The sequence below is a fragment of the Theropithecus gelada genome, chromosome 10, assembly GCF_003255815.1.
Source record: "Theropithecus gelada isolate Dixy chromosome 10, Tgel_1.0, whole genome shotgun sequence".
In the NCBI taxonomy this organism is placed as follows: Eukaryota; Metazoa; Chordata; class Mammalia; order Primates; family Cercopithecidae; genus Theropithecus; species Theropithecus gelada.
This window is the reverse complement of record NC_037678.1, coordinates 89,373,735-89,393,142: the sequence shown is the minus strand read 5'-3', so window position 1 is coordinate 89,393,142 and position 19,408 is coordinate 89,373,735. Positions and strand designations below refer to the sequence as shown.

Below are 19,408 nucleotides of genomic sequence, written 5' to 3'. Positions count from 1 at the left end.
ACTTAAATTTTAACTAGAGCTTCAAGGTTTACATGAACAGATTTTTCTATCTTGTTCTTAGTGCTCCCTTGCCTTATTTGGAGTAGGGGTACCTGCAGGTTGTAGCCACCTTGGTGTCAGAGGCGTTCGAACTAGAGTACCTCCATCTTGAGTGAGGGCTAGGAAAATGAGGCTGGGACTTGCTGGGCTGCATTCCCAAAAAGTCAGGCATTCCTAGCCTCTAGATGCTTAAGATTAAGGGAACAAATTAATAATGTTTACTAAACAGACCCAGGCTTGGGAGTATCCAGATACCCTGGTATCTGGAGAACAAAGGCATTCCTAATTTTGCTTTAAAGATAATATTGATTCTTGCAAAATATAGTAATTAAGAAAATTAATCCTTTATCATAAACCCTTGCAGTAGAGCACATCTCCCCAAGATCTTTTTTTATGTTATATGTATGAGCATTGTACTTAGGGTGGAAGTGTTCCTCCTCTTACTTTCAGGAATGCCCTGCTCTGTCTATGGAGTAGTTATACTTTCACTACTTTACTTTATTAATAAACCTGCTTTTACTTTGCACTGCAGACTCATCCTGAATGCTTTTTCTTCTTTCTTTTTTTTTTTTTTTTTTTTTTGAGACAGAGTCTTGCCTGTTGCCCAGGCTGGAGTACAGTGGTGCCATCTCGGTTCACTGCAACCTCTGCCTCCCGGGTTAAAGTGATTCTCCTACCTTAGCCTCCCGAGTAGCTGGGACTACAGGCACACACCACTGTGCCTGGCTAAGTTTTATATTTTTAGTGGAGATGGGGTTTTGCTATGTTGGCCAGGTTGGTCTCAAACTCCTGACCTCAGGTGATCCGCCCACCTCGGCCTCCCAAAGTGCTGAGATTACAGGCATGAGCCACTATGCCTGGCCTCACCCTAAATTCTTTCTTGCCCAAGATCTAAGAACCCTCTCGGGGTCTGGATCAGGACCCCTTTCCTTTAACACTTGGACTCTGAAGTACCTGAGTAAAACAGTAAGACAGCTAAGACAGCTACGATATAAAAACCACGGGGACCGGGCATGGTGGCTCATGCCTGTAATCCTAGCACTTTGGGAGGCCGAGGCAGGCGGATCACCTGAGGTCAGGAGTTCGAGACCAACCTGCCCAACATGGAGAAACTCCATCTCTACTAAAAATACAAAATTAGCCATGTGTGGTGGCACAGGCCTGTAATCCCAGCTACTTGGGAGGCTGAGGCAAGATAATAGCTTGAACCCAGGAGGCGGAGGTTGCAGTGAGCTAAGATCACACCATTGCACTCCAGCCTGGCAAACAAGAGCAAAACTCTGTCTCAAAACAAACAAACAAAAACAACAAAACTACAAGAAGATTTAGTAAGTTCAGAGCTCTGATTCATGTCAAGCACTGCCTGGAAGCCAGGAAGAGAGTTGATTTTCAGAACCAACAGATCATGGTGCGATCTTTAGGAAAACAGGAAAGAAAACGCAGGAATGAAATCGCATCTTATGGCAGGTACCTCGGTTTGGGGGAGGGGAAGGACAGGCTGGCAAATAGGTCATGTTAGGGATATTGAAAAATCTTGGCCGGGCACAGTGGCTCACTCCTGTAATCCCAGCACTTTGGAAAACCAAGGTGGGTGGATCACTTGAGGTTGGGAGTTCGAGACCAGCCTGGCTAACACGGTGAAACCTCGTCTCTACTAAAAATACAAAAATCAGCCAGGTGTGGTGGTGCATGCCTGTAGTCCCAGCTACTCAGGAGGCTGAGGCAGGAGAACCGCTTGAACCTGGGAGGCAGAGGTTGCAGTGAGCCGAGATTGTGCCACTGCACTCCAGCCTGGGTGACAGAGTGACACTCCATCTCAAACAAAACAAAGAGTATACCTTTCTCCAACAAATAGTTTGATTTTGGAGTACTGGATGACAAAGGTTACATGGCTCTTCTCCTTGTACCTGTTCTCAAACCTGCCCCACCCAATTCTTTTACCTAGCACAAAGGTTTGGACATTGAACAGACAGAGGCTACAGTACCTACAGGCACACCTTTTGACAGGCACCATCTGCCCTACCCTGTATTAATTCACCTCCACGCTGTATTGAAACAATCTCATACTTACTGATACTCAGCCACACAGTCCAGCAGACCTATATAGTTTAAGGTTTCATGTTGAACAGCACTTTCAAGAGCTCGCACTCCACTGACATCTTTCAGAATATGCTGGACACTTTCGATGTAACCAGACTTCAGGAGATTTTCATCTCTCTCTTTTAAGGTTTCCTGGGGTGAAAGTATGCTTTCCAAGGCTTCATGGAACCGTTTCCCTTGTAAAAAGATGTCTGAAAAGAAAATCAGGGGAAAGGGGAGGGAGAAAACACAAACAAAGCTAACACTAAAAAACTAGTACTCTAAAAGGCTCTGAAACATAAAATTAAAAATTACATTTTTTTCTTTTTCGATTTTTTTAGATGGAGTCTCCCTCTGTCACCCAGGCTGGAGTGCAGTGGAACGATGTTGGCTCACTGCAACCTCCACCTCCCGGGGTCAAGGGATTCTCCTGCCTCAGCCTCCTGAGTAACTGGGATTACAGGCACCCACCACCATGCCTGGCTAATTTTTGTATTTTTAGTAGAGACGGAGTTTCATTATGTTGGTGAGGCTGGTCTCGACCTCCTGACCTCATGATCCGCTCGCCCTGGCCTCCCAAAGTGCTGGGATTACAGGCATGAGCCACTGCACCCGGCCAAAAATTACATTAGTTATTTTTAACTGACAACCCCTAAGACCAAATTTCAGCCTCTTGTGAAACCTAAGAATACACTTTGAAACCAATGGGATTATTAATAGGATTATTAGGCAATAAAACGAATTAAAATTAAGTTCTTCTAGGAGAATTGGGCCAAAGTCAAAACTGAAGATCTGGAGGCTACAGGACCACACCCAGTTTATGGTACTATGTGTTTAAGTATCCAATTTAATAAGTTAACTGGCTGTGACAAAATTAAAAAAAATTAGAAATCTAGGAACGGTGCTTCTGTTTATAGTTCTTTTTAGACCAAAACTTACTTATGAACTTAGGTGGGGGAATCCTTTTACTAACAGGATTAGTGACAAATAAGGAATGGAAAATAAGGCATGCACAAATGAAAAGTAATGAATTCGATATTATGGAATCTGGAGGGGGACGAAGAGGAAAATACATGACATTCTTCTCCTGTACTTTTTTTTAGTGCTGGAACAGCCTGAAAAATTCAGCTGTGTCCTGAATTTTTTTCCCCTCATATATTTTTTCTAATATTTAATATTTAACATGTAATATTTTTCTAATTAGCTTTAGATTATTAGAATTCTGATTTATGGCTTGTAGGAGGATACATTTTCCCTCTTCCTAACATTTTATAACATGTGAATACTGGAGAAATTTCATTAGGACACATTATTTTTCCCGTATGTTCATTTTCTGAGGTCAAAAGCCTTACTTTTCGTCCCCAGGTTTCTCTAAAAGAACTATAGTGTCCGGATTTGTTGGCGTATCCCAGGATCTAACTTGATTTTTGAACTCTCTCCTCATTTTCAGTGCTCCTTGGCCTCCAAGTGCTTGCATAGTAAGCCCCTTCCTTACACACATTTTTAAAAAGGGAACATGGCCGGGCATGGTGGTTCACACCTATAATCCCAGCACTTTGGGCGGCCAAGGCAGGCGGATTACCTGAGGTCGGGAGTTCAAGACCAGTCTGGCCAACATGGTAAAACCCAGACTCTACTCAAAATACAAAAATTAGCCAGGTGTGGTGGCGCATGCCTGTAATCCCAGCTACTCTGGAGGCTGAGGCAGCAGAATTGCTTGAACCCAGGTGGCGGAGGCTGCAGTGAGCCAAGATCGCGCCACTGCACTCCAGACTGGGTAACAGAGCAAGACTCTATCTCAAAAAAAAAAAAAAAAAAAAAAAAAAAAAAGGAACACAAAAGAGATTCAACAAATGCAAGAAATATTATATATTTACTTGTTTCTTAGTAAGAGGAGAGAAATAAAGAGGGGGGACTGTTATGCTAAGCAATGGCCTTGGAGCTTTCAAAACATTATTTAATTTTCAAACCCAACAACCCAGCAAAATAAGGATTGTAAGTTACCCGCTTTTTAATGAATGAGGCCCTGTCCCACTAGGCAGTGCTGTTAATTTGTCCCAAAGCAAAAAGCTGGACAGGCAGCCTGGCACCAGAATCTGTGTTCTTTCCAATCTACCACACAGTACAGCAAAGAGGGCAATCTTGGAAATCACCAATTAGATACACAGAGAAACAGAGCAGGAAATACACGTGCTTGGAACATGCTTGCAGACAGACCCACAGAAAAGGAGGAAAACAACTTTATATTTTGTTAAGTTCCTTTTTTTTTTTTGAGACGGTCTCACTTGTCACCCAGGCTGGAGTGTACTGACTCCATCATAGCTCACTGTAACCTCGAACACCTGGCCTTAAGCAATTCTCCTGGCACAGGCACGTGCCACCACGCCTGGCTAATTAAAAAAAAATTTTCTTTTGTAGAGAAGCAATCTCTCTCTGTTGCCTAGTCTGGTCTGGAACACCTGGCCTCAAACAATCCTCCCACCTTGGTCTCCCAAAGTGCTGGGATTACAGGCATGAGCCACCGCACTCGGCCTTCAACTATTTTTTACAAAGATGGAAAAGTCAATTCTTTTTTTTTTTTTTTTCCAGGCTGGAGTGCAGTGGTATGATCTCCATTCACTGCAATCTCCACCTCCCAGGTTCAAGCGATTCTCCTGCCTCAGCCTCCCGAGTACCTGGGATTACAAGTGATCGCCACTGCGCCCGGCTACTTTTTTTGTAGTTTTAGTTGAGATGGGGTTTTGCCATGTTGACCAGGCTGGTTTCAAACTCCTGACCTCAAGTGATCTGCCCACCTGAGCCTCCCAAAGTGTTAGGATTACAGGCGTGAGCCACCACGCCCGGCTGGAAATGTCAATTCTATCATTAGCAAAAAATGGAATCCCTTCTGAAAAATTATTTGGAGAGTTAAATGAAATTCAACTTAGGAATTAAGTTATTCTACTCCAAATTTACTTGGTTCAGTTGGAATTATTAACATGTGAAAGACCTACAAGAAATTTATGACTGATGGAATTAAGGCCTAGGAAAAAGAAGTGTAGCATTCATCTACACACTAGGTTAATGAAGCAGGAGACAAACATGTTAAAAACAGGAAGGAAAAAACTTAGCAAATGCCATGCCAATAGACCGTACATTTCTCGCTGCAAACTTACCCCTGGCTAGGTTCTTCACATACACATGATCACAAACATGAAAACCTAGATCACAGGATCCTTCAGACACTAAGGCTCAGAACATTCAACATGATTCAATTTATAAAAATAAAAAATGATTCAAGAATATTTACTGCATGTAGCATCAAGTCGGCTTATTCACTCAAAGTAGTAAAAGTGAAATGCTTTCAAGTCCTCATATATGAAGTGCACTAAAAAAACCTCCATGCATCTCCAGTATTCTCATGATGGAACTGGCAGGATGGCTAATACTTCAGGATTAAATCAGCACAGCCAAAAAAAAAAAAAAAATTAAAATCTAAACCCCAGCCCTTTGTGTGTATTTATACACAAAATACAAAACAGAGTAAGTCAGACTTTCTCATCCCTGCCAGTCTTCAAAAGGTGAACTGACGCTTGGGAAACTGCTCAAGTATTTGGAAGAATGCCAGACACATATTTCTATGCTCTCACCTTTCAGAAGACTGGGTAGAAATTAATTTATTGATCCAATATTTTTCATTAAAAAAATCTTCATAATTTTTAAAATGTAATTCTTCTTGGGTGCCACCTTCTTGGGTTTGGGATCCAATATCCTCCAGACCCACTAATCAACTTAGTGAGCCCTTTTTCTTTTATTTACCATGACACTAATTGTCCCCTTATTTATTTCAGAACCCGTTGCTTACTAATACTTATTTTCTTAAAAAGAGTGATTCCGCCTGGGCGCAGTGGGTCACACCTGTAATCCCAATACTTTGGGAGGCCGAGGTGGGAGCACCGTTTGAAGACAGGAGTTGGAGACCAGCCTGGGCAACATAGGGAGACCCTCGTCTCTACAAAAAATAAAAAAATTAGCCAGGCATGGTGGTGCACGCCTGTGCACTCAGCAGGCTGAGATGGGAGAATCACTTGGGTCCGGTAGGTCAAGTCCAGGCCGGGTCAGTGAGGGGAAGCGATTCCGCTCATTTTTTTTTTTTTTTTTTTTTTGAGACGGAGTCTCGCTCTGTTGCCCAGGCTGGAGTGCAGTGGCCAGATCTCAGCTCACTGCAAGCTCCGCCTCCCGGGTTTACACCATTCTCTTGCCTCAGCCTCCCGAGTAGCTGGGACTACAGGCGCCCGCCACCTCGCCTGGCTAGTTTTTTGTATTTTTTAGTAGAGACGGGGTTTCACCGTGTTAGCCAGGATGGTCTCGATCTCCTGACCTCGTGATCTGCCCGTCTCGGCCTCCCAAAGTGCTGGGATTACAGGCTTGAGCCACCTCGCCCGGCCGATTCTGCTCATTTCTTAAGGTTGCTACTGAGTTAACTGAGAAACACAGCTGAGTGCTAATCTAGATCAACAAAGCTGACTCTATGAAAAAATACAACCAGTCTTCTCTCTGCCTGGGCTATTGGGGCTCATTCACATTCCAAACAGAAATTCCTCTCTGGTGCACTTCCTTACTTCGTGCCAAGAGCTACAGGCCCTAGGGTCCCACGTGTTCCAGCAGGTTTCTTCTGCCTTTTAATAATACATTTCTTATCAGTAATTTCAGCTGTGACATTCCTGGTTTAAGGAAAATAACTTCTCATGAGGAAACTATCAATTCTAAATTTTAGTGGTACAAATACAAAACTATAGGATGCCATTAAAAGATTTTTATGTTGCTTGTTTGGAAAGCAGACAATAGTTTGGTGGTTGCTACTAATTAACTATCTTAGGAAGGCAGTTAGCTCTTGCATATATAATCCTTGCCCCACACAGCTGAGGAATGTTATAAGGAGCTAAGGCCTTGACCATTTCTGCTATATCCAGTACCACTTGTATATACTTAGTCTTTTTCTTTAGAACGTGTGACATGTTTAATGTGTTACACAGTTTTAAGAGTCTGGATTAGGGAAAAGACGACTTAAATAGAAGCCCAGGCTTCTATTAAGCCAAAGGTCAGTACACTATTTTTAAAATAAAAATGAAAGAGTTTGTGTACCACTAAGACTACATGTACTGCACTTTGGGAAGCTTGGGTAAAGGAATGATTGATGTAAAACTTTCCTTTAACAAAAGACCCCTATTGGCCGGGCGCGGTGGCTCAAGCCTGTAATCCCAGCACTTTGGGAGGCCGAGACGGGCGGATCATGAGGTCAGGAGATCGAGACCATCCTGGCTAACACAGTGAAACCCCGTCTCTACTAAAAAATACAAAAAACTAGCCGGGCGAGGTGGCGGGCACCTGTAGTCCCAGCTACTCGGGAGGCTGAGGCAGGAGAATGGCGCAAACCCGGGAGGCGGAGCTTGCAGTGAGCTGAGATCCGGCCACTGCACTCCAGCCCGGGCGACAGCGCGAGACTCCGTCTCAAAAAAAAAAAAAAAAAAAAAAAACAAAAGACCCCTATATAATTTACGGGACCAGCTAATTCACCGATGCCAATGGTGTTTTTGAATGGAATATTAAGTTTAAGGAACCTATTCTCCTCACTTGTCCAAGTTAGTAAATTAGAAGTTGAAGTTTAAAGTGTATTTATTCTCAGATCCTTATGAAGAACCTCTGATTATCTCAGTTTACCAAGGTCTAAATATAGGTCATGTGTTCTGGTCTGCTTCAGGGTCTTTAAATTTACGAGTCAGTTGACGCTAATAAGTAGGGCAATGGGTATTTACTAGATTCTAAACAGCATATCTAGCAAACAACTAGAATTCTGTTACCAGGTGACTTTTTTCCATAATCAAGGAAAACAAGCAATTCTAATATTGTTGGTAGCTCATAAAACAAATGAATTTTATGTATTATTTAGTCAAATTATTTGATCTATTTTAGTTTCATCTGTAAAATGTAGGTAACATTATCTATACTTCACAGGACTATCATGAGGATCAAGTGAGTTAATACACATAAAGTGCTATTTAATGTTAATTACTATCTGAAGGGAGTTCCTTGCTATTAAGTCAAAAAAACAAAACAAAACCTCATTCTTTTGACACCGTTGCTCTCTAGTCTAGAAAACATAGCAAACATACAGAACCAGAATTGAGATAATTACTTGAATTATATTCTTTAAAGCCATCTTCTCCCAGTTCCAGAATCATCCGCTGTTTCCACCTCTCCAACCAGAAAACCTGTTGTTTTGTCATGGTCTGCTGAAGCACTCGGGTCACACTTGGTATCACATTCCTTTGCAAGGGGATTTTCAAAGGAACTGAAGGATCACTTGCATTTGGTTTATCACTTCTCTCTGGATTGAAGATAGGAAACCAGTTTTGTGGCACTCGTGGGTCCTCACCTTGCTTTGGCGGCTTATGCTTGCTCACAGGTCCACAGAGTAAAGCATCTTCCTCCACCGATCCTGGGGTGTGGGCGACGCCTCTGGATGACAAGACAGACTGAACTAAATTAGAGTATTTTTCTTGGTCCACTTCTTCATATGGGTTCACTTTTTTCTTCCGGCCACAAGAGTAAGAGGAAGTAGAGAAAGCCACAAGGGCAGCTGATTCCACAGAAAATCCCTTTGAACTCCTGAGCTGCCTGCAAATGGTCTGAAATAACTTCATCTTCATTCAGATTTGTTTTCACTTTTCTCTAGTCTATTTGCAACGGTCGAGGCCCTTTATGTTTGTATTCCTATTAGAGAGAACACAACCATCAAAGCGAAAGCTGCATCAGAATAACATTGCACATCAAAATTGTGAACTTTTTCGACATGATTGGACAGAGCTCTTTCTTAAGAAAGTCGACAGAGCGAGACCCTGCCTCCAAAAAAAAATTTATAAATAAATTAAGACTCTCAATACCCGAAGGACTGGCACATATTAAATGCGAATTAGCAGACAGCTTGGGGCAAGACGTCCCCCGTCTCTAATATGCAGGAATGGGACGCCCAGGCAGGGAGGCGTGTGCGAGACACGCGAAATCACAAAGATGGAGCCCGTCCCATGGCGGCCACACAGTCCTAGGTGACAGACAATTACTGATTCCTAGACACCAGGCTCTCTGCTAAGTATTCTGTATGGATACTTCTCATTTGGTCCTCACACCCTCTACCGTGGGTCTAGAATGAACCCGTTGCACAGACGTGGAAATCGGGTTGGAGGGTCCAGTCGCTCGCCGGTCAGAGCTGGTGGCGGCGCTGAGGTCCCATTATTGTGACCGCAAAAAGGCGCCTCCCTCTCCGCCGTGGGCACGGACCCCTGGCAGGGCCAGGACGGCGGTGGCCCTTGGGGCAGGAGTCTGGATTAGAGAAAAGAGGACTTAAATAGAAGCCCAGCCTACGGCCAGTGTCGGTACCTTGGGAGCCACCACACTTCGCTTAACTCTCAAGGAGCGAACAACCTCTCGCGACCCGTACTTTCATCCGTCCCGCGCTTTGGTTTCGAATTAGGTAGGCACAGCCTAAGGCAAAGTAGGTCCAGAATGCCTCGCGGCGCTCACGCCCCACCCGCGGCTCTCTTCGGCCTCCGCCGACGCGCCACCAGCTAGAGGCAGCGAGTACTTCCTCGCAGCTGAAGGGCCGGCGTCTCCGAAGCGCGGGAGCCTCTAAATCGCGCCCTTCTGCTCTCACGATATCTGGTGACGTCAGCGCTCGCCGCCATCTTGGACTCGGGCTGAGTAATAAATTCCCCCGGCACCGAAACACGGTCTTTCTCTAGACGCATCTTGCTGGGAGAGTGTACGTGGCTTTGCGTCCGCGTCGCGGCTCTGCGGTCGGCGGCCTCCTTGTGGAGCGTAGCAAGGGTAGGCTCCGCGTGGCGTCTTTGCCCGGCTCCAAGATGGACGGCAGCGGGAACTGGGGGAGCACGTGGCGCCCTGCTCGCCTGCTCCCGGGGCAGCTGGGATGGTGGCGGAGTCCGGAGGCCTCCTGCTGCCGTCGGGCAGGGAGGCCGGCGGAGGCGGGGCCGTGGCCGCCCCCGAGAGGCGCCCAGGCGGCGGCGGCCCAGCCTCTTCTTTCCTCGCACAGTCAGGCGGCCCTTGCTCGAGTCCCGCGTCGCCATGGCCGCGGTTCCCGAGTTGCTGCAGCAGCAGGAGGAGGACCGCAGCAAGGTGAGGTCCTCCCCACCTCAGGCTCCTGGGCGGGTGGCCCTGCGAGCTCCTGGGTCGCTATATTCTTTGCCTTGCGCGTCCGTAGGCCCTGGCTGCTCGTGGCCATCCCTAGCGCGGGAAGCACCCGTGAGGCCCGGGCAGCCCCTGTTCCTCGTCTTCTCTGAAGGCTGCCCTGGGGAATCCCAGTGGGTCCCCGGATTCTCTCAGGATAGAACCGGAGACGCGGGACCTTAGCCCCGGCTCAGGCGCCGGTGCCGAGTGGACTTGGAGAGAGGATCTCTGGAGACCCCGGAATGTTCATTTTAAAACTTCTCTCGGCTTCGTGGTGACCTGTAGGTGAACGTGAAATTGACTTAACATGAGACAGACCGGTTTGGTTCGTTGCCCCCCAAATGCTCCCCCCTTTTCTCCCCCCGCCTTTTTTTTGGTGGGGGGAGCCCAAACAACTTGGGAAATTCCATCAGGTGTCCGAACATGCTTCCTACAACTTCAGAAACGCAAAATGCGTTGTTGTGGGGAGTTGTGTAATTTTTAGTAGGTGCTCAAATACTTGCTGAACTTGGTGTCTATTTTTAAGTCTTGTCCATTAATGTAAACTGTCCCTAGGTCACGTGTATCTTGAGGTCTAAAAGATTATTAATGCAATAAATTGAGATTGCAATAGCCAATTAAAGATTCAGAGATGAGCCTCCACTGTTTCATTGGTTCTTTAAATTTGCGTCGTTAGCTTTGCGATGCATGGTTTGTGAGTAACCTTTCGTGCAGTATCGTCGACATAAGTTTTTCTGACCGATGAAAAATAACCTGTAAAAATACAAGGCTCTCTAAAGTGTAACTTGGAGCCGTCTTAACTTACACATCTCTTGAGAAATTAAAGGCACCTCCATAGAGAAACGTGTTCATCTAGTAAGTAGATACCGTAGTTTCAAAGCGGCTGGATTGTTCCAAGAAGGGTATCATTGTTGAGTTAATTATTGAAATAGAGCTTTGTATACAGGAGGTTGTTTAAGAGTGTTTTCTTTGAAAGTTCTTTTTTACTAAAACAAGGTAGAAACTTGAGACCACGATTCTTTGTAAAACATTATAAAGGTACTTTTCTCCATAAAGGGTAGATACTGGATGGGGGTTTTGGTAGCATTTTGTTTTTTTTCTTTCTTTCTGGTACATTATTTTAGCTGTCTTGATTCAGAGTCAGCTAGGTAAAAGGACTCAATTGCTTCACCCCACTCTGATAGTACAGTATATTGCACCTGGTTTTTTAAATGACTTTTCCATCACCCTGATCCTCCATCAAAATTGGAGAATAGTTATGAAGTCCATTTCCTGCCTGTTTTAGAGGCTCCAGAAACTGTTGGTATCTGTAGTGAAGAGGGTTATATGGCATTATTTTCCTTTTTACATTACAGGAATAAAGAGACAATAAAACTAAATAATTACCCTGACGCGTGGCTTTATTTTTGTGTTCTGATCTCTGCTGATGCTGATACCCTGCAGTGGTCTGGCCTAGATGGTATTACGGTGTTATTAACTGAAAGGGAGTTTGGGGCAAGTATGAAATAATGGGAAACCAAGTCCTGGGCAACTTCTTGCCATAATACAATTTCAGTAGTCAACTGAAATGTTTTGTGTGTTACTTAAAATGTTTAAAAATGCCCCCCTGATAATTTACTTTGGTTTGGAATTCCCCTGAGGATGGAGTTAAGACCAACTAAGGTAGGGGGACATACTTGATTCTTCAGGATTTTGAATTCTAGCCCAATACCCATTTTGACTAATTCAGCAAAACTGAAAGGGAATATTGTGTCAAGTGGCGTCTGGTAGCCAGACTCTGGCATTTTGTTACATTCTTTAGCTGAGGGTGTTTGGTTTGCCTTCCTCAGAAATAGTTCAGGGGAAGAGATGCATGGTTGATTTGGTTCCTAACTGGACCTCTACTAATGAGAAAGATTGTTTTTTGATTTTTTTTTCCCCCTTTTGAGACGGAGTCTCCCTCAGGCGCAGTGGCGTGATCTCAGCTCACTGCAACCTCTGCCTTCTGGGTTCAAGCGATTCTCCTGCCTCAGCCTCTCAAGTAGCTGGGATTACAGTCCGCGCACCACCATGCCTGGCTAATTTTTGTATTTTTGTGGAGACCGGGTTTCACCGTGTTGACCAGGCTGGTATTTGAACTCAACCTTCCCAGCCTAGTGCTATATTTGACTAGGGGGTTCTCCTTCCTTGACAGTAACAACTTGGCCTTAACTTACTTACTGCTTTGTTACAGGGACTTTGGTGAATATCTGTCCTCTTAGCTAGTCAAGAGTGTTTGTAGACTAAGTACTGCTGCTCTGGTTTCATGTTTAACTGGTATGGAAACTGCTCTAGGGGTATTTTTGTTCTCCATTAGCTAGGATGGAGTGCAGTTCGTTAGTATAGGAACAATCCTGAACTTTGACCAATACCATAGCAAGTCCAAACTTACCAAATTTTGTGGACTGAAGCTTTATGCTACCCTTGCAACTATTTTCTAAGTTGAGGAAGTATGACATATCAAGCTGCCCACGCCTTAGTTCTAGTTCAGTAACTTGTACTCGGTGTCTTAAGATCCCCATTTGTGAATACTCTAAAAGGTCGTTATCTTTTCACATTATTTCGGCCATAGGTAGAAATGGCCAAAAGGCTTTTTTCGAGACAGGGTCTGGCTGTCACCCAGGCGGGAGTGCAGTGGCACGATCATAGCTCCCTGCAGCCTCGACCTGGGGAGCTCAGGTGATCGCCCCCACCTCAGCCTCCTGAGTAGCTGGGGCTACAGGCATGCACCACCATGCCTGCCTAGGTTTTGTTTTTTTTGGGTTTTTTTGTTTTTTTTTTGCTAGAGATGGGGTTTCACCATCCAGTTCAACATGCTGGGATTACAGGCATGAGCCATTGTGCCTGGCCAAGGCTTTAAGTTTGTAGAATTGTTTCTGAGCTGTAAACTCGCAATCGTTGAGACCTAGTGATCATCTAAACTAGAGGATTAGTTTAAAATTCAGTTTCTCAGTCTGGGGAGCAGTGTTGACATTTTGGCCTGATCACTTTTGTTGAGGAGTGCCCTCTGTTGTAGGATGTTAAGCAACGTTCTTGGCCACTGCTAGGACTCTTCCCCTCCCATGGTGATAGTAAGAAGTCAAAATTGCCTGCTTGAGAATCACTGGTTTAAACGGACTTCCTTCTAAAATGATGTGATATGAGTGGGGTCAGGTTGTGTTACAGAAGCTGGTCTTTGTGTGCTTGTTGCGAATTTTTCAGGTTTTCTATTAATCTTGCCTAAGGAAGTAACATGCCATGTAAAAATTAGCATTGTTGGATATCTTTGTGAGAATTAAGCTTTTCCACTAATATTAAGGAACCGTATCAAAAGGTGGTGAAAGATGGTTTTCTTCAGCAGGTTCTGGGTACTTGAGGGTTACAAAGGGAGGGCTTCATGTTTGTGAGTGCCAGCTTTGGACACTGGAAACCTACCTGAGTTTCTTGTGCTACAGAGGGGAACTTGGTTTAAAATCCTGCTGTTTTCAACATTTTGCTGTCTTTATTATCAGGGTCTTGTTGCTTGAGCAAATTAGGTGAGAACGGTTCTATAGGTTAGTACCCTGAATGTCTCAAATAGCCCGTGGTCAAACAAGTGTGTAGTGAAGTTAAATAGTATTTAAAGAAACAGACTAATTTTAATGACCCAACAGTGAGAAAACTATTTCAGAGCTTTGTAAGTTCTGTCTTGTCTTACTGAAATTGTAAAGGAAGATGGCCATAGGATAGCTCTCATCTCACATAAATGTGGTAAATTTGATTTTTTAAAGTATAAATTAAGTTTCTCTGCATGATCTAACTTTCCAAAAAGTGGCTTCTTCACCCTTAATACCTATTTTCTGATTGGCCATTGAGGTACTCTGACAAGGTCTAAAAGAGATTCACACCTTCGCATGCTGCCTAAAGGCAAACCATAGTCCCTAAGGAGGAGTGTGTAAATTGCAGTTTGAGGGGCAGCCAAGACTTCAGTTTAGAAATGGAGGTCCTTGGCTTGACTCTTCCCCTTTTTACATTTTGGCATAACTTTTTTAGGAACTCCTATATGGTCTGGAGAGAAAAGTATAATTTTCTGCCTGAAAAGCTCAGTTTTTGAAGGGCACACTCCTCAGCATTCTAGTCATGGTAAATGGTGAGGAATACAAATCCAGATGGCTCCCCTCACAGGGTTTTCACTTTTTCTTTCAAGAGCACCGCATAGCCAGGACATTGTGCTGTTAGATACTTGGTAGCTGGCGGGTGACACAATGTTGGACTTCTTCCCCCAGCCTTCCTATAGCTTTCATGAATTTTATTTTGAATTCTTGTTTTTATTTTGTTTAGAATTCTTTTTTTCAAGACAGTCTTGCCGTGTTGTCCAAGCTGGTCTCGAACTCCTGGGCTCAGGCCAGCCTCCCGCACTCAGTCTCCTGAATGGGCCCCTGGCTTGAGTATTGGAATATTTACATCTGAATGCTTTGGGAAATTTGCTGTACCTCAAACTCAGAGTGAAAGAAATGTCCAACCAAAAAGCAGGCAGCCTGCTCTCCATGCTGCCATTTATGTCTCAAACTGAGATGACCAAGTTTAAGTTCAAACTAGCAGCTCTACCACTGTTGCTGAAACATCTTTCTTGGTAAAGGTAAATTCTGAAACCTATTTCCTATTCATCTTGGTTTGATCATGAAGTGAGACCCATGGAAGGCAGTGAACGTCCTTCAACACCCTCATCCACATGAGTAATACGAACCATCTTAACCTTTGTCGAAGAGGGCTTGTTCCAGCCTTGGCGACAGAGTGAGAGCCTACTACAAAAAAAAGGGGGCTTGCTGACTTGATATGCCAGTGAACTTTTGGGAGGGAGCCTTGATGGGATTCTGTAGTAGGGAAGGCCTTTAGCTCTGAATAAAGGAAATTGGCATTTCTGTTTTTTACTTTTTGAGACAGGGTCTCAGGATCTCAGCCTGCTCCCAGGCTGGAGTTCAGTGGTCTGATCATAGTTCACTGCAGCCTCAAAATCCTGAGCTCGAGTGATCTTCCCATCTCAACCTCCCAGAGTGTTGGGAGTACAGGCATAGGCCACCGAGCCTAGCTGATTTTTTTTTTTTTTTTTTTTTTTAAGGCCTTGTCTGAAACTCCTGGCCGCAGGCGATCCTCCTGCCTCAGCCTCCCAAAGTGCTGGGATTGCAGACAAGAACCTCTCTGCTTGGCTGAGTTTCTGTTATTCATTTGTTGGACCTGCTTTCTTGGTAGCAGTGGTGTATTGATTCCCACTAGGATTTCTCTGCCAGGAGATCCTTACAGATCATCTAGTTCAGCCCTTTTGCTTTGTGAATTCATTTGAAAGTATTATAATTTCGGTACATAATAATTAATGGATTTCTTGACATGCATTAGATATTTAAGGCAGTAATTTAACTCTGGTTCCACGTTGATTCCATTAGTGCATGGGCTTGCAGCCTTGTGAAATGATGATTCAGTTTATCCATTCGCTGAGTGCGCTGCACTGACCTCCTTCCAAGCCTCAGTTCCTGTTCTAGGAACTTGAGGCTATGTAGCCTGCAAATGCCCTGCAGTCTGCAGTGTTCTACTGTGAACTGCTTGTGTGTTGGCAGGCTACCGGTAAGAATGGTTGGTGTCAGCAGGGATGGGGCCCTCTGGGACCCATCTCACAAAGATGAGTGGTGAAAATCTGATCACTTGCTGCAGCCTTTCAGTTTTTTATTAAGCTGATGCCTGAGTAGCTTTAATAGCTATTAGCTATGTTAGTAGACTGAGATCTTCTGTTAGAAGTCCTTAGTTCTGTTTTCCTTGGGGACTAAGAAATTATATTGCAGGCGTGAATTACAAGAAGGTGAGAACTAATGGCTAGGGAATGAGAGCCAATACCTGTAAAAGCAGAGTTGGGCCAGGTGCGGTGGCTCATGCCTGTGATCCCAGCACTTTGGGAGGCTGAGGCGGGCAGATCATGAGGTCAGGAGTTAGAGATTAGCCTGACCAACATGGTGGAACCCCTTCTCTACTAAAAATACAAAAATTAGCCCGGTGTGGTGGCGTGCACCTGTAATCCCAGCTACTCAGGAGGCTAAAGCAGGAGTATCTAGGATAATTGAACCCGGGAGGCGGAGGTTGCGGTGAGCTGAGCTTGTGCGACTGCCCTCCAGCCTGGGCGACAGTGAGGCTCCGTCTCAAAAAAAAAAAAAAAAAAAAGGCAGAGTTGATGTATTGCTTATAGTTAGTTGAACCAGTTTTTCACACACCAGTGCCATAATCTGCAGCTGAGATTGAACACAGTTAAGTAGGTATTAGTTATCTTCAGGATGGAAGAGAACAGTAACAATTCAGAGCACCAATGGGAACATTGTTTCCTGAGAGTTCAAACAGTAACAAAGTAACATGTTTCCTAAATATGTATCATGTGAATCTTTAACGTTTGTGGACAGTAATACAAACCTAGAGTGTGACAGAATATCTTAGAATTTTATGTCCTTACTTATGAATATTGGACTAGGCAAGGTGTGGATACCTTTCCAGCTGAAAATCTGATCAAGGAGGCAGACTTCTTGGCTCCATGCTAAGAATCGTGGGTGATTTGTCATATTGGCCCTCTTTCTGGCAAAATCTTAGTTTTCTTAGGCAGTGGAATGAGGCATAACAAAACAAAATCCCTGGAGGCTAGAAACAGTTTGAAAGAAGACACTGTAGCATGTGCTGCTTAAGTACATATCTCCTGCTTTTGGAATGGAAACTAGGAAGTTATTTAAATAGATACATCTGTTTTTTATTCTATCTGTAGTAATTAATGTGGGATATTCAAATAGGAAAATACGGGCTAGCACTGCATATTGTATACATGTCTTACATTGTATGCAAATGACTATTAGATTTAGATGACTAATTAGATTTAAATGACGGTTCAGCTAGCTCCAATCTTAACAGATCAGAGATTGTGGAGTTTAACTTCTTTGGACTGTGTCTTTTTCATTTTGGCGCTGTGTCTGCAGTCACCATAACCACTTAGAAAAATCTGTATTTTTTTCTGTTCTCCTTGTGTGTTCTGAGTTTTAGAATCTTCCCTTTTGTGGTGTTCAGTCATCCAGGTGCCCTTTGCCCTCTGTGAGCCATTAAACCTTTTGAAGAGGCAGCTTTGCTGGGATCATTGTCTTGTGCCACAGTGAGTCGTAAGTGAAATTTGGGCCAAAAGTGAGTTTATGAAGATTGGTGGGCAGGAGCTCAAGAGCTGCAGGGTTGTCCTGTAGCCCGTGTCTGATGTGCCCCAGCTGGGAAGCTGATGAATAGGTGAGGAAATGCACAGGGATTCCGTAACTGCTTTTCTCCTTTTAGAGAAGTGCTTTGGCTCTCGTACCAAAAGCATTGCGATTTCTTGAAACAGTTGAAAATGTGCTTTCCAAATGAAGCTGTGCTTGTTTACCTCTTGTTTACCATGAAGGCTGATTATAATCTGTATTGTAAGGATTGACCTGGTAGGGGGAAGTACATCATGAACTGAAACTTTACCTAAAACTTTGAATACATGAGCCAGTAGTTTCAAGAGAAATCTACAAAAGTCAGGTTTTTAAAAATTTTTTTAAAGTTCTGAAATAGAGATGAGGTCTCAATATATTGCTCAGGCTGGGTTGTTGAGATTTTTGTTTTTTGTTTTGTTTTGTTTTGTTTTGGAGACTCGCTCTGTTGCCCAGGCTGAAGTGCAGTGGTGCGATCTCGGCTCACTGCAACCTCCGCCTCCCGGGTTCAAGCAGTTCTCCTGCCTCAGCCTCCTGAGTAGCTGCAATTACAGGCACGTGCTACCATGCCAGACTAATTTTTTTTTTAAGACGGAGTTTCACTCTCATCGCCCAGGCTGGAGTGCAGTGGCGTGATCTCGGCTCACTGCAACCTCTGCCTCCTGGGTTCAAGCGATTCTCCTACCTCAGATGTTACAATGCTTACAGTGGCAGTTTACAACAGTTGACAAAGCAGGCTTCAGAACCAAGTCCCGCCTTGGGCATGCCAGACCTTTACCATGCAAAGTTGGCCCTGTTGGCCAACACTGAGTCTCTGTCTTAGGCCACACCTGAGTAGCTGGGATTGCAGGTGTGCGCCATCACGCCCAGCTAATTGTTGTATTTTGGTAGAGACGGAGTTTCACCATGTTGGCCAATATGTTCTCAATCTCCTAACCTTGTGATCCACCTGCCTCTGTCTCCCAAAGTGCTGGGATTACAGGCGTGAGCCACCGTGCCTGGCCAATTTTTGTGTTTTTAGTAGAGACGGGGTTTCATCATGTTGGTCAGGCTGGTCTCGATGTCCTGACCTCAGGTGACCTGCCTACCTTGGCCTCCCAAAGTGCTGGGATTATAGGCGTGAGCCACCACACCCAGCCAGAAGTCAGTTTTAAAACTTAAATTATTTGAGAGTAGGTATATTTTCAGTTTGATTCTTACAAGTGACCTAAGGAATCTGGAAAAGAGGTAAAACTTTGCATAGTAAAGGTCTGGCATGCCCAAGGTGGGACTTGGTTCTGAAGCCTGCTTTGTCAACTGTTGTAAACTGCCACTGTAAGCATTGTAACATCTGTGGCCTAAGGCAGAGACTCAGTGTTGGCTAGCAGGGCTAAGGAGTACTCTGAGCCCTTCAAGCTAAGGGAGATGGAGGCAGAGGCAAGTGAGAGGGGAAGAGTGGAGCCTGGTCATTATTTAGCAAGTTCTGTAGCACTGTGGAGTGGGTTTGTTGACTAAGCAGAAGAAGGAATGCTGAACTTTTAGTTACACTTGATGCTTCCTGAGTGAGGGTACAAATGCTGACTTAGAAGCTCTAGTCATTTCATTACTTTCTACCCATGTTTGTCTCATCTGGAGGGTTATATGCTGTAGTATGAGAAAGTTTGTTTAACTTGTGCCTGAGGGACATTGAGTTGGTGATGGCCTGGATGCTGAGAGATTTTGCCAGTATTCTCTTTTAGACAGTTCTTTTAGGTCCAAATACAGAATTGCAGTATTTGCTTATTTGGTGGTTAGGACTATCATGTCAAGTGATTGGATTTTACCTTGAATCCCTTCCTAGGGTGAAATGTCTGGGCAAAAAATGGCTGCTAGTG

The 19,408-nt window shown here is 44.3% G+C and overlaps 2 protein-coding genes and 1 non-coding gene across 8 annotated transcripts in view; 2 read left to right on the top strand and 1 right to left on the bottom strand.

The window, feature by feature from the left end:
• Window positions 1–9,790, bottom strand: part of MGME1 (mitochondrial genome maintenance exonuclease 1) — a 22,288-nt gene extending 12,498 nt beyond the window's left edge. Inside the window, exons 1-4 of one of the 4 annotated variants that reach the window (XM_025398326.1) lie at window positions 9,535–9,790; window positions 8,294–8,871; window positions 5,274–5,318; window positions 2,111–2,330 (exon numbers count right to left, since the gene is read on the bottom strand). In XM_025398326.1, coding sequence (XP_025254111.1) covers window positions 2,111–2,330; window positions 5,274–5,318; window positions 8,294–8,807 — 779 coding nt within the window. In that variant the 5' untranslated portion in view covers window positions 8,808–8,871; window positions 9,535–9,790. The remainder of the gene's footprint in view (window positions 1–2,110; window positions 2,331–5,273; window positions 5,319–8,293; window positions 8,872–9,534) is intronic. The other 3 variants (XM_025398327.1, XM_025398328.1, XM_025398329.1) reach the window with 3 other exon arrangements.
• Window positions 9,690–19,408, top strand: part of SNX5 (sorting nexin 5) — a 27,510-nt gene continuing 17,791 nt past the window's right edge. The window contains exons 1-2 of one of the 3 annotated variants that reach the window (XM_025398323.1): window positions 9,690–9,981; window positions 10,205–10,287. In XM_025398323.1, coding sequence (XP_025254108.1) covers window positions 10,237–10,287 — 51 coding nt within the window. In that variant the 5' untranslated portion in view covers window positions 9,690–9,981; window positions 10,205–10,236. Of the gene's footprint in view, window positions 10,131–10,169; window positions 10,288–19,408 lie in introns of all 3 variants that reach the window. The other 2 variants (XM_025398324.1, XM_025398325.1) reach the window with 2 other exon arrangements.
• On the top strand, window positions 15,775–16,011 carry LOC112633887. The gene has a single exon (XR_003121647.1). It is a non-coding gene; the product is annotated as a small nucleolar RNA SNORD17 (small nucleolar RNA).